Here is a 14,681-nt window from a genome sequence, read left to right on the forward strand (position 1 = left end):
TTCCTGTGTCAGGCAGCAATACTACAGTGCAGTGGCAGCAGTGCTACTCTTTATGTAAATTATGAAAATCGGGGACATTTCCAGTCCGGCAATCAATATATCATTAAAATATCCAATGTTATTACTCATGAAATAATAAAGGGGGATGATTCCGGTTTCATTTATTTTGCCCATGGCTGTTGTACTGTAATAAAGAGTGTCAGCTTCACAAAGAGGCCCCTGGTGCCCCCCCCACACACACACACACACATACTTCATTGACTGTGCCTTTTTAATGTCACTGTGTTCTCCAGCAGCATGAGGCCTGGCCATCCGAACCTACAGCGCCAAATGTTTTATGAAAAGCCTCAGATCTCAAAAAGTATTTTTGGTGTCGTCCTAAGTGCTTTTTCATTGTTCAAAATTTCCTGAAAGAGCTGCAGCAGAACATGTAAACACTTGTTGGATGCCTGGATCAAAGTGCTACATAGACATGTGATGCTTTGATATGCTTTTAACCCGCCCGTGAGCCTCCTGCAACCTTCCTGCTTGAGTGGTTGGCCAGTGACGTCTGTAAAGGGGAGACTCGTGGGTACTCATAGAATCCATTCTCATTCAGATATCTTGAGGTGAGAGCGGTCAGGGGTCCCCTTTGAAATTGACCATGCCGGTTTTTCAAAATTCATTATTTAGCCCCCCTTCCCGACAAGGTAGCATGGCATTGTTGGTTTCAATGGATGCTGTAGGTCTTACAGTTTCATACCCTATCTTCATCTTCACAAGTATCTTCACTCTAGATTTAAGAATGAGCCTAATAGAGCTAGAATGATATCGGCCGCAGATGCCAGTAGAAAATCAGGGACATTTTCGGGGACAGCTCCAGCCGGGTACAGGTCACCAAAAACGGGGACAGTCTCCGAAAATCGGGGACGTCTGGTCACCTTAGGCAGCACTGTCTGAGGCTGGCTAGCAACTGAGTCCTGCCCTGTCTGGTTGGGAGACCGTGCATGCCCCAACTCACACCATGCATGGGTATGTCACGACCGGCCAATGGGGGAACTTCATCACTCACCAAGTGTGACAAACTAATGAACGGACAGAGACTGAGCCATAGCCCAGAAATGGCTGCTCGAGCCGTAATGTCAACGCCGTTGAGTTTACACAGCCCTAAGTGCAGTTATCACAGAAATAGATCCAATAACAACAATTAAACAAGAACAGGAGCATGTAACATCAGAGTTTCTCTGCAGAAAATGTGTTTTCGCCGTTCTTCCGAGTGGATTTGGATTTGGGATTTGACTGGATTCAACGCTGATTGGCTGAAGGACTGGATTTGGCTATGCTGATTGGCTGAAGGAGTTGTCTGTCAAGGCAAGTATTCAAACCCACTGAGTGGGTTTTAACCAGGCTATGCTCCTCCCCCCAGTCTGCCTGTACCCCACACCTGTTAGTCATCTCCCTCGTTAGTCTTGCCCTGGCCTGATCCCTGAGTTTATTCCCACCAATTGTTTACCTAGTTTCTCTCCTCTGTTCTGCCTCCACAGCTGTACAGTACCTCATGTGCTTGATAAGCTCCCCATGTTTATCAGTCTTGTCTCCCCAGTCTGTCTTGTCAAGTCAATGTATTGTCATTTGTACCCGGTCTGTCTAACCTGAAGCCTAGCATTGGCTAGTGCTATTTTGTATCCTTGAGAAACTCTTAATAAAACTTTTTCGTTCCTGAATCCTGCCTGTTGCCTTGTGGGTCGACACTTTGGGTCGACACTACCTCACATTCTCTGTCTATCACCGTCTATCACCGTCTAAACTTCAAGCATATAGGACTGCCTCCTCCTTCCTCGGATGCTGGAGTTCAGTCAAACGCAGCATGGCAGCATGCCATGATGATGATCTCGTTATCGCGAGCTCAGCTGCCTCGCAAGGTTACTGTACGTATTACCCCTCCTATTTGAAGCCAATCACATAATGTGTATGGCAAGTGAATGTAAGCTAAGCTGGAACACTTGATCTGAGTGGAACAAAGAGCTTAAGTTGCTACAGTGTTTTAACTACTTTCTAATAGGCCACCCTCATTTATTACTACTTCCTGGCCTCACTTTCTAGTCGAACTCCAACTGACTAACGGCTTGTTCATTGAAATTGTGCCACTACATCTAAAAAAGCTGGTACTTGATGACACCTTCCAGGCAGCAGATAATCAGCGCACTGCAGTCATGACTCAGCAGCAGCACAGATGAACTCTCTTCATCTCAGTCAAGGTTTGGGGGGCCATTTTCTGGATAGTGCCTTGTGCTGTTGTCGATGTCTTAAAGTGTTTCATTAAAGTAAGGAATGATCATGACAGTATAGGCCTACATTATACTCTGGCAGGCTTCTAATTGTAACAGCATACGGCTTTACAGCTAATTTAAATGTCTCACCAAATGTAAAAGCATCTGGAAATGTAACTCATTTCTTTTCTGAATAAAGTCATAATTGTGATCCTTTTTTGACAGATCATTTTGTGTACTCTAAATGCACTGTGAAGCAGCTTTAGGCATATTCTCATCGCATGTGCACTATTCTTGCAAAAAAAAAATATATATATACTGTATATATACAAAAATACAAAGTTTGTGCATTATAATACATAATGAATACGATAAATTGGTCGGGCTCCAGTGTTCACGTGTTTTGATGCTCGCCTGAATGCGTAATTACAGTATAAACTCTGCTGTAGGACAGGAGGTAGAGCGCGTCTAAACAGTATAAACTCTGCTGTAGGACAGGAGGTAGAGCGCGTCTAAATCAGTAGGTCAGTGTTGCGATCCCCCGCTCCTCCAGTCTGCATGTCAAAGTGACCTTGAGCAAGACACTTAAGTCCAAATTGATTCAGATGGTTGTGCCAGCCACCATCCGTGTGTGGTGTGTGTGTGTGTGTGTGTGTGTGTGTGTGTGTGTGTGTGTGTGGTCACTGTGGTGTGTGTGTGTGTGTGTGTGTGTGTGTGTGTGTGTGTGTGTGTGTGTGTGTGTGTGACACTGGGTGAATGTAGGCATTGTTGTAGGGCTGTTTTGGTTTTGTCACCCTGATGAAGGCCTGTGTGCTGCAACGCGTTGGTGCGTTTTTAATTCTTGCTACTATGCATTAGCCATACAACAGTTTGAGCTTTTTAACTTTTTTCACCTACAAGAGTGCCTTGGTTACTTCTTTTTAGTCTCAACTGTCCTACCCCTGACCAAAGAGCACCTTGACGTTATACTACTCGGCCTACCAAAGACGCACTCCTTTCTCTGCTTTTCTACATTGTTGTAGGGCTCTTGCGGATGCATTAGGACCTTCCTGCGATGACAGACTGCATATTACCTGCAAGCTGAACTGTGCATCAGACCTGTTAGAAGGGTCTAATGGCTCATTTCCACCACATATAACAGCACAGTACAGCTCTAATCGACCTGGTCTTACTCGTCTCCAATTATAGACTCTGTTTCCATAGCAAGTTTAATCGCCTCCGGCCACACCTGGTCGTCATAGCGACCACATATCTGCCCTCCGCCCATAGCCGAAGTAGTATAACGTTAAAATTAAATCCATACACGGAACTTTTAAACTGGAATACTGGTGCCTCTAAATCAGGGTTTCCCAACCTTTTTTGGGCCGCGGACCGGTAGATAGATGCGAAAAAAAGTCACGGACCGGTTGTCAATTTTAATAATAGAAAAAATAAATAAATAAATAAATAAACATAGGCTATAATATTATAGGCTGTGTGGTAGTTGAAACATAGTTTCAAGTTGACGTTTATTTATGTTTGTAAAAAAAAAAAGTAAATGTGGGGGGGGGGCTGGCAGGCTCGCGGTACCGGTACCAAATGCGTTGCGGCCCGGTACCTGTCCAGGGCCCGGTGGTTGGGAACCACTGCTCTAAATGACCTACAGTGTACATGGCATGGGCAAATGTGACAATCGACCAGGAGAATCGATATCACTTTGTTGTTACTCAAACTCACATGCATGTGCTGCGCGGGGGACGGGAGTTAGGCTACGGGGAGAAGGGAAACCACTACCCCGGCGGCAACTCACCAGGCAAGACCGCGGCATCGCTAAACCCCCGCCTCCGGCCTAGCGGAGCCGACGTAGCACACAACTACAAAGGGCTTCTCGAGGAGCAGACTTTTTCTCTCTCAAAACACCATCATGTTAAAGCTGAGCAAGGAGATCGATTTTATTTCACCAGAGCCGAAGGCAGCAACACAAAAGACTGATGGAAATAACAGAAGAGAAAGTAAGCCCCACTAAACTGGTATCCAGCATTGACAGTAGATACAGTAAAAACGATTCTGCCTGACCAATCAGTCATCTGCAGTGTTTTCACGTCACCGTATGGTACCGGGTCCACATCGCTGGAACCTCAACAAAGCAGGGACCAAAACTAGCATGACTCAACCCCGACTCAACCCGGGCTGTCCACGTTTTTGATCGGTGGAATGAGACAAAAAAGCAAGACGAGCTGGGCGGGGCCGCGCTGATACCAGCGGTGGAAATGGGCCATAAGTGTTCATTGGGCCAGTTTGCACTTGCTCTCCACTGGCTGTGCACCTCTATGACCTGCCTTCAGAGAAGCTTGGATGAGACCATCTCAGTGTGCATATAAATATAATGACAAAGTGTAAGATGGTGGACTTGGGTTACTTTATGTCTAATTTCTAGACACATTGATAATTATGGTCGGGGCAGTTCTGCTGATGGACCCTCCTGTATTTCTCATTCGTCCTCCTCCTTGCCTTCCTCATCTCTTCCTCTTCTTCCTCAAAATGCCCTGCCCTGACACTGTGGCAGCGCACCTGCTATAATTACCTCCCCCACGGATTTGGCCGGGTCTTATGTTTGTATGTCAGCAGGATATCTCAAAAAGTTATCAACGAATTTACACAAAACTTGGCAGAAAGGTTGGTCACTGGTCAAAAGGGGGCGTGGCAATGGGTGTGTTCAATCACAAAAAAGGCACCTAACTTCCAAACGGATTCATGTAACACCACAAAACATTGTAGAAAGATTGGTCATGGGCCAAGGACTAACTCATTACCTTTCCACGGCCACTAGCCAAAAGGGGGTGTGGCAATGGCCGTTGCCAATCACAGAAAGCTGCCTAACTTCCACACGGATTCACACCATGAAACCTTTTAGATAAGTAGGTCATCATGGGCCAACTTATAACTGATCAACTTTCCACACTCACTGGCCAAAAGGAGGCATGGCAATGGAGTAGCCCATGGAAGTGCCCAAACTCACCCAACAGTAGAAGATAGGATGGAACGATATGCTTATCATGATACAATTCGATACACTTCGATACACGATATACGGGGTTCACAATTCGACAACCACGATATGATGTAATACCTAAAAGTTAAATGAAAGTAAAGTAGTACTGTGTAAGGCTGCATATGTAACCATTACAAAGTGCAAATAAAATAATTTAGACAGAGATTTTGTGAAATTGTGATGGGCAAGCAGTCTCATTTGTGATTACTACAGCAGAATTAAATCTAGCTATTATTGCAATCCGTTAATCCCAGGTGTGAATGGGTGTTACTGTGTGAACGTGAACCAGGGAGTTGCTGGGAAAGGGCCTGCTTCTCAGTCATTCCTGGTTTGATAAAAGTAAAAAAAAAATCAATGATGTGCTTATGATAAGCACATAATTAAGCTATTGTCTAGTACTCTACCAACCACTTTGACAGGTAGCCAGCTATCATCTGGAGGTCCTATAAATGTAGCTGACTATTTATTAATTTACTTTTTGATGCATTGTGGACCGAAGGCCAAAAAAAGAATGATCAAGAATGAACTGCATTGAAAAGAAGACAGTTTGGCAAACTGAGTCTGGATCGTTGCGTTTGTGTGCGTTTGTGTGCGTGTGTGTGCGTGTGTGTGCGTGCGTGCGTGATGACGGGGGTCTGTTGGCTAAATTAGTCCCGAGTGTCAGCGGACTGCAGTGTTACAGTCATGTCATGAAAACCAAGAGATATCTTTGCAGCATCTTGTGAATAATGAATGGGATGGGTTTGGACAGGGGCGAGGCAGCAGCTTATTGCTGTGTCATAGTTGATACTCAAGTTGGAGATGCTCAACAAAGGTATTGCCGAGAAGCTAAAAACAGCAACCCTTTTGTGCCGGTCAAAACAAAACACAAACAAGATCAAAACAGCAGAATGCAAACAACTAACACTACACTGGAAAATGAGCCATTCCTGTGAAATGAACGGTAACAAGAGGAAAGGAATATAACCATACTGTACCTCTCAATCACTGTCAAATAGTAATATAGTCCATTCAAATATTTAGCTTGAATGAAATTCAGATTAATGTCTTCCCCACATATTGCGACAGTATTTCTCAAAATCTGTCAAAGAAAAAGCACCTTAGGGAATATTTATAGATACTGAGAGTGAGGTTGAGAGTGAAGGTGTGACAAACAGGACACAGCTGTGCTGCCAAAACAGGGATATCAGCAGTGTGTATGTGTGTGTGTGTGTGTGTGTGTGTGTGTGTGTGTGTGTGTGTGTGTGTGTGTGTGTGTGTGTGTGTGTGTGTGTGTGTGCATGCGTGTGTGAGAGAGAGGTGATTGATGAAGCAGTATGACAGGGGTGTGACGAGGAGGCAGAGACAAATCATCAGCGTTTTTATCTCCACTTTGCTTCATTAGACAGAGGGTTAAATGGGGTCAGGAGGAGTGAATAGAGGAGCGATGTGTGCGTGACGAAGATGACGCGGTGTGTCGGTGCGTTTGGGCCGTTGTGTTCCTGTTTCATTATTTCTAGGCGCAGGACTAAAATGAAAGATGTGCGCTCAACACTGTAACTGACTGATGGAGACACAGAGAGACGGATGGGCAGACAGCTGGATAACAGATAGAGAGAGAGTGATAGGGAGAGGGAGAGAAACAGAGTTAAACACATAATTTTGGTATTTTTCAACCTGGACCCTATTTTCCTAACTTTTTGTGTCTAAGTGACTAATCTGAACAACAATTTCTGAATTGAAATGGAAACTCCAGCCTGTGCATGTCCGTCCGTCCTCTAAAGGAGCTTATTTTTGGCACTGACAAGCTCAGATTGTTATTGTAAAAGAGTGAGAGAAAATGAATGATTGTATTTACCTTGCAGGCCTTGAAGCAGCTCTTCAATTTATAAGAGCTCTTCATCCGTATACTCCGGCTCAAATAAATACGGGCGGCCATCAAATTCAAATGCCTTGTCCATATTCTCAAAATCAACTAAATATTTACAAAATCTTTCAGATGACAATAAGCTACGCTTCCTGTGCTCCAAACCAAACAAGCTCCTCCCAGCTCGTCTCAGTCACCACAACTGACTTCCTGCAACAAAGCAACTCTCACGAGACTTGGATCAAGTGGAAGGTAAACATCTCTCTCTCTTATAATAAAATGTGAGCCTGTTAGTGGCAAAAACAAGCTTGTTTAGTGCAGCCATTCCCAACCTGAGGGCCGGGGACCACTGGTTGCCGGCGAAGGTATTGCAAGTGGACCACCAAATCAATTGCAAAACATTACGGTCTTCGTGGGGGGGGGGGGAGTAATTATTATTATTATGTATGAGAATACATTTCTCCATTGTTGAATGATACCGTCATTTAATTTGTAATCAATTATTTGTTAATTAGCCTATTGCAGACAGACCCTCACTTTGGGTTTCTGATTTCTGTGTGGTGCTGATGGACAGTTGATTTTATTGTTAACATAAAAAGTGTTTTGAGAACACATTATTTGGCCTCTGTACTGGTTACAGTTGGATGTGGGTCGCGAACATTTTTGAGTTTTTCAAGTGGGCCATGAGGTGAAAAAGGTTGGGAACCAACCTCTGAACTGCCGAATCATGGTCTGGTGCTTCTCCAGCGCCTCCTGCAGGATCTTCTCTGCCGGGTCCATCTTCCAGCGCCACTCTGTGCCCACGGGGTTGGTGTGATGTCTGGTGGCCGAGGCACACAGAGAGAGAGAGGTGAGGAGATGACAGCCAACATAACCACTCAGTTAGGGACACAACCATACCACTTATTCTACTGCTTGTTCAGAATACTAAAGCTGAAGTATCAGCCGATAGTCATGACCGCTCCAAGCTGATTCCCACTGTATATCAAAGAGTGCCTAATGTCAATAACTGCACCTCTGCCCCGGTGTTAGTTACTTCTTACTGTTTGAATAATGATGTTATGACAACGTGTCCTAAGATATCAGGAAGATCTCCCAGTCTGTTGGGTACACAGTACACACACACACACACACACACACACACACACACACACACACACACACACACACACACACACACCAACTTCCCTTGTCCATCAAATCTACTCCCACCTGTTGCTGCAGAGAGGTGGACAGTGAGGGCAGCTATAACAATACCTCTTTGGCCTGAAATGGCTTACTCCCTGTCCACCCAGATAGCGGCTGTAACAGAGACTGGCATATCTGTGGTGACAGGGCAGTCGCTCACCGCAGCACGTGCTGACAGCGACCTTTCAGTGTTGGGAACAGTCGCTCACCGCAGCACGTGCTGACAGCAACCTTTCAGTGTTGGGAACAGTCGCTCACCGCAGCACGTGCTGACAGCGACCTTTCAGTGTTGGGAACAGTCGCTCACCGCAGCACGTGCTGACAGCGACCTTTCAGTGTTGGGAACAGTCGCTCACCGCAGCACGTGCTGACAGCGACCTTTCAGTGTTGGGAACAGTCGCAGACCGCAGCACGTGATGACAGCGACCTTTCAGTGTTGGGAACAGTCGCTCACCGCAGCACGTGCTGACAGCGACCTTTCAGTGTTGGGAACAGTCGCAGACCGCAGCACGTGCTGACAGCGACCTTTCAGTGTTGGGAACAGTCGCAGACCGCAGCATGTGCTGACAGCGACCTTTCAGTGTTGGGAACAGTCGCTCACCGCAGCACGTGCTGACAGCAACCTTTCAGTGTTGGGAACAGTCGCTCACCGCAGCACGTGCTGACAGCGACCTTTCAGTGTTGGGAACAGTCGCTCACCGCAGCACGTGCTGACAGCGACCTTTCAGTGTTGGGAACAATCGCTCACCACAGCACGTGCGGACAGCGACCTTTCAGTGTTGGGAACAGTCGTTCACCACAGCACGTGCGGACAGCGACCTTTCAGTGTTGGGAACAATCGCTCACCACAGCACGTGCGGACAGCGACCTTTCAGTGTTGGGAACAATCGCTCACCACAGCACGTGCGGACAGCGACCTTTCAGTGTTGGGAACAGTCGCAGACCGCAGCACGTGCTGACAGCGACCTTTCAGTGTTGGGAACAATCGCTCACCACAGCACGTGCGGACAGCGACCTTTCAGTGTTGGGAACAGTCGTTCACCACAGCACGTGCGGACAGCGACCTTTCAGTGTTGGGAACAGTCGCAGACCGCAGCACGTGCTGACAGCGACCTTTCAGTGTTGGGAACAATCGCTCACCACAGCACGTGCGGACAGCGACCTTTCAGTGTTGGGAACAATCGCTCACCACAGCACGTGCTGACAGCGACCTTTCAGTGTTGGGAACAGTCGGCCTTTCAAAAAGGGAACTTGAGGGGGGTAAAGGGCCCCCGTCTCTCGCCAGTGTCATAATGAGTCAGCATCCACCTTCGAGCCTACCAATTATTAAGTGGTCGTGACTAACGAGGCAGACAAGAGGTGTGGAAGATGGGTTTACACAAGAATAATGTGAAGTATGCAAAGACTAAGACTAATACAAAATGCCCTGGTTTGTTAAGCTGTGGACAGCCAGCCAACTTGTGGTGGATCCCAACATGGGCAGCAGTGTTTTAATGAGCCTGTGTCCTGAGGCTAGAGTAAATTTGTCATAAGGATTCTAAACTACATTATTAATCTGGAACTACAGTACATCATTAAAAACAACTTATATAAGAGTTTGAGGGAATGGGGAATTATTAAATTTTGCATTTACGGTACTTGATCCTTAACCTGAAAAACCCAAACCTGATGTTTTGTGAAGCCAGTGTCTACTAACACTCAGGGGTCCTTGAGGGGGATCCAGGGGGAGCAAGCAATTGAGCGACAAATTCAGCCCGACTGAAACGCAAACCACCAGGACCGGTCCGGACACATCAAGTGTGGAACCAATTACTAAGTTCAGAGCTGGACTGCAAAGTTGGTTCGCTCTTCAGCACCCACCTCCAGCAGAAGACACACTTGTTAGCACAGGCCAGGCTGGGGGTCGTCTCCATGCAGCGATGTGACTCGATGCCGTAGAAGGTGTGCTTGTAGCAGCCTCCTCTCCCTCGCAACATGGACTGAGAACAAGAAAGAAACACCTTTTATGTGGTTTATGCATTTCAAAATGCCTGTTGATCTGCTGAGAAGAGTAAATCACATTACCTTGGTCCATCGACAAAGCTTCACTCCTGAGTGACTTCCAATTAGTTTGTATCCTGTGCAGAGAGCGAAAGACAAGAAAGACAAGGACATTTGAAGGCTCTCAATCGACTTCTGAACCAGGACCACATGGACTGGTTTTGAATGAAGAATGCTAACAGATATGTAAATACATTGGAATACACTAGATTTTTTTTTTTTTTTTTTTACGTGATCGAATGTAGTCACACAAGTAATGTAATAAATAAATGTTTCCTGTAACAATGCCCTAAATTGTTCCTACCATTTTCTCCCCAATTGTACTTGGCCAATTCCCCCTGCTGTCCCGGTCGTTGCTCTACCCCCTCTGCCAATCTGGGGAGAGCCAGACTAGCACATGCTTCCTCCAATGCAGTCGCCAGACACTTCCTTTCCCCTGACAGTGAGGAGTGAGTTTCACTGGAGGACGTAGTGCATGGGAGGATCACGCTATTCCTCCCAGTTCCCCTCATCCCGAACAAGCACCCCGCCCGACCACAGGAGGCGCTAGTGCAGCGACCAGGACTCATACCCCACCAGCTTCCCACCCACAGACATGGCCAATTGTATCTGTAGACCAAGCCAAAGTACTGCTGCCGCAGTCCTCTACTGTTGGCCAGATTTTTCTTTTCTTTTTTGGGGGCCACATAGACTGTAAAAAATAAGTGTTTCTTGTTCAATTTCCCCATCTCAATTATTTCAGCCACTCTGGGATTTGAATTGACGATCTTTTGGTCACAAGCCCGCCTTTCTAACCTCTTGGCTACAACCGCCTTCTGCAACTACCTAAAAACATCCATGTTTGGGTGACTCCCCTTCAAGGTGTTTTGTCATTCATAAACGTGAAATACCAGGTTGTTGTTAGCATTAAAGTTTTTCCCACGTACTCCCACCCCTGCTACATTTTTGCTTTTCACTTGTTGTAATGTTATTGAAATCTGTTGAATTCTTCATCTCCTGTTTAGTTTTCAGTTTTATTGTTTGAGTCGGACGAGCCATTCAGATTTTCGTCATCTTCGCTGCCATAAGATCAAGGACCACAATGGAAATAAGTCTGTGAATTTATTGTGTTATCCTTATCAGTTTTTAAAGCTATGATGTATTTTATTGTACTGTTGCTTTTTCTATTGTCGAATAAAATAAAATAAAATAAAATAAAATCAAACCCCTTTTGAACATTTGCATATTGTGAAAGCAATTCAAAAAAGGACACCACAGCTCAAAACACACCTCTTGCTCTAGTGAGAGCTTCTAGTCAGTATGTTGAGGAACTAAATACATTTTAAGGATTTAAAAAAAAATCAGTCGATGAAGTTATATTGTGTCCCAGGCCACAATTATCAAGGGAAACACAAAACAAAAGTTCAATAAATATGACTCACACAATGGCTTTGCAATTATTAATTACCGTTCCGATTGCAGTTATAAAAGCCAGTTTCCACCCGATATGATTCGATTGATCATGGCCAACATCACAGCAGGAGTGCAGGAAGAGGAAGGAGGTTATTTTCTCTGCTGTTTTGACACGTCTACGCAGTCTATGGCAATGACATGGTGTTGACTATGTATAGCTTAATTACCATGTTGGTTTTGATTGGCTGGCACTCTGGCACCTTCATCACAGTACTCACAGCTGTGATAAATGTATGAATCAGGTAAACTTACTGTGCGGCGCTATTTTTATGCATTTACCCCTGCAACTGTGCTCAAGAAATACCACAACAGGATATTAAGAGATTGCTCAAGGCGAAATCAACCATCTCGTTCGGTTTAAAAGTCACAATGTGGAAAAGTCTCACACCAGGTAGAACAGCCTGGTGTGGATGGTAAGAGAGATAATCCATTCTTAGGTATTGAGGCTGTATACACATTTATTTCAGGTAGTAGCTTTTTTATTTTGGAACCTTACACAAGTGCAATTAAGCCATGTGTTGTTTAAATGTCTAATAAACACACAGCAGCCAATTTGTATCAGGATGTTTATGAGCGTCTGGTGCTGGATGACTATGACTGGAGCTATAAATACCTCCAACTGGCTGAATGCCAGAATTCTCCATTTACCATCTAATTGAAACAGAGGGTCTCCTATTGATCCTGGATGCTTCTTTTGGAGAAAAAAAAAATCTGACCACAAACACACACACACACACACACACACACACACACACACACTCACGCGCGCACACAAACACCAGTCTCAATCTCTTTCTTGCTCTACACCTGATGTTAACTGCCCTTTTCTACCATTTTTCCACCCGAAAATACCTTGAGAGCACATCATCTAACTGAGCAGCTACAAGACAGAGAAACATGAACACATCTATTCTAAACCCAGACCAACAGGACTGGAGACATCACAGAAAGGAAACGGTTGTAATGATTTATGAAGCATTGCTGATCCTAATCATAAGGGAAAACATCTATGGGCTTAGAACAGTCTCAGAAGTATTGAACTAACGCAGGGTTTATCACGAATGCACATGCTTTGCAGCCAAAACACGACCAAACATGCCACAATGACACCCGCTAATTCGTCAGAGTGGATTAATGAAATAGCTGTAAATACATTAGCGTTGGCTTGTGTGGGCTGTGATCTATAATTAACTAGATAACGTTAGCTTACTTGCTAACGCGGCTAGCTAATATAGAGCATATACCACCCAGAAGTTCCGCTAACATAACATAACCATCTTGTGTGGATAATGGAACAGTTGTAAATATACCTAACGTTACTACCATCGTGCTTATGGAACATTGTTTGACTGCAGTAACAGGTAAGTGTTCAGAAATGCCCAGGTTTGAGGCTTGGGACTGGGAGTGAGTGAATGGGAAGGGCTGTGCTGTGGTCTTAGCCTGGAATGGGAGCCCGGTGTAGCTGCTCCATTTAGCTGGTGTAGCAGGTATGGAACCACCGTAAATCTAGCGATCGGGTGGGGAAAGTGTTCAGCAGAGCTTGATAAAAACCAACAGTCCAGGGCAGGCAGGACAAATGTTCTACTAACCCAATGCATAGACTTGTAGCTATCACAGTCTAGCTCAAGGTAACGTTAACGCTAGCTACTCCCCGCAGCCATTGCAAGCCAAAACACGACCAAACATGCCACAGTAACATCCTGTAATTCGTCCATAATCCTTCCCGGCCGTCTCGAGGCTGATAAGACCGATAAATTGTCCAGGATGCCGTTTGAAAGTGAGTTGTCCGTTAAACACTAACAACCCATCTCAGAATGGGCTGGGATCATTGCTGGGATATAGCCATTATCAAATGTAAGGAGCCATATTGGCTGAAAGCAAACACACCTGATTGGCTGATGAATCTGTCAATCAGAATCACATTTGATTGACAGCTTCATCAGCCAATGGTGACATTCGTTGACCTGCACGTCAGGGGAGTCTCAAAAAGTCACCACAGAAATTTCTCTCACAAATGTAGACAGAGGTTCACAAATGAGAAGCAGTTTGTAATGCACATTGAGCAATTCGCATGATCTGTGAATTTATATTACAAGTGTGCCTCAAAATTACATTTGTGAACCAGAGCGTGTGCATTTGCGAAACAGATTGTGTGCATTAGTGAGTCCAAAATACAACTGCAAACCAGAGAATGTGCATTTGTAAAACAGATCGTGTGCATTAGTGAGTCCGAAATACAACTGCGAAACAAAGCATGTGCATTTGTGAAAAACCCTGCGTTAGTTCAATACTTCTGAGACTGTTCTAAGCCCATAAACATCTGACGCCTCAGTAGCCTTTTATGTGAAAGATACATGCAGAAGATCGAACCAAAGCAAGGGGGAGATGTTGGAGAGAAGAAAGGAAAGATGCTTCTGTTACCCTGATCAGGGAGTCCAATGCCTCTCTGGATCATCTCCCATCATCAAGGCTTCAATGCTAGAGAAAATAATGACTAATTCAGCTTAACAGCAGTGCAGGATGGTCGTCTGGGGCCTAGAAGTCTCCTGGTGCAGAGATAGCCATGGTCTCCTGGTGCAAGTCCACAGCTACCTACTAACCATCTCCATCTCAACTCAAACCAGTGTTTCCCATATATAAAGGAATTTGTGGCGCACCGCCACAAAAGGATTTTTTTTTACAGTGCACCTGAACGCAACATGCAAGATACCCGCTGAATAAGTGTCCAAATGTTCATGTCATTCTGGCCAATACTTCTGTTATAGCATTTCAGTCTGGAATATGGAATATCTTTCAATAATCTATAATTTAGCTGCTAAATTGTCAAATACCGCCATCTGCTCTCTACCCAGGCACTTATGTATGTACTTAACCT

At 45.1% G+C, this 14,681-nt stretch overlaps 1 protein-coding gene across 1 annotated transcript in view; it reads right to left on the reverse strand.

The window, feature by feature from the left end:
* The window catches only part of tyw1 (tRNA-yW synthesizing protein 1 homolog), a 101,740-nt gene that overhangs the window by 60,128 nt on the left and 26,931 nt on the right, over positions 1-14,681 (reverse strand). The window contains exons 9-11 of the mRNA XM_083637346.1: positions 10,379-10,431; positions 10,175-10,293; positions 7,837-7,946 (exon numbers count right to left, since the gene is read on the reverse strand). Of these exons, the coding sequence (XP_083493472.1) occupies positions 7,837-7,946; positions 10,175-10,293; positions 10,379-10,431 (282 nt within the window). The remainder of the gene's footprint in view (positions 1-7,836; positions 7,947-10,174; positions 10,294-10,378; positions 10,432-14,681) is intronic.

Source organism: Poromitra crassiceps (assembly GCF_964638095.1).
Source record: "Poromitra crassiceps genome assembly, chromosome: 5".
Lineage (NCBI taxonomy): Eukaryota > Metazoa > Chordata > Actinopteri > Beryciformes > Melamphaidae > Poromitra > Poromitra crassiceps.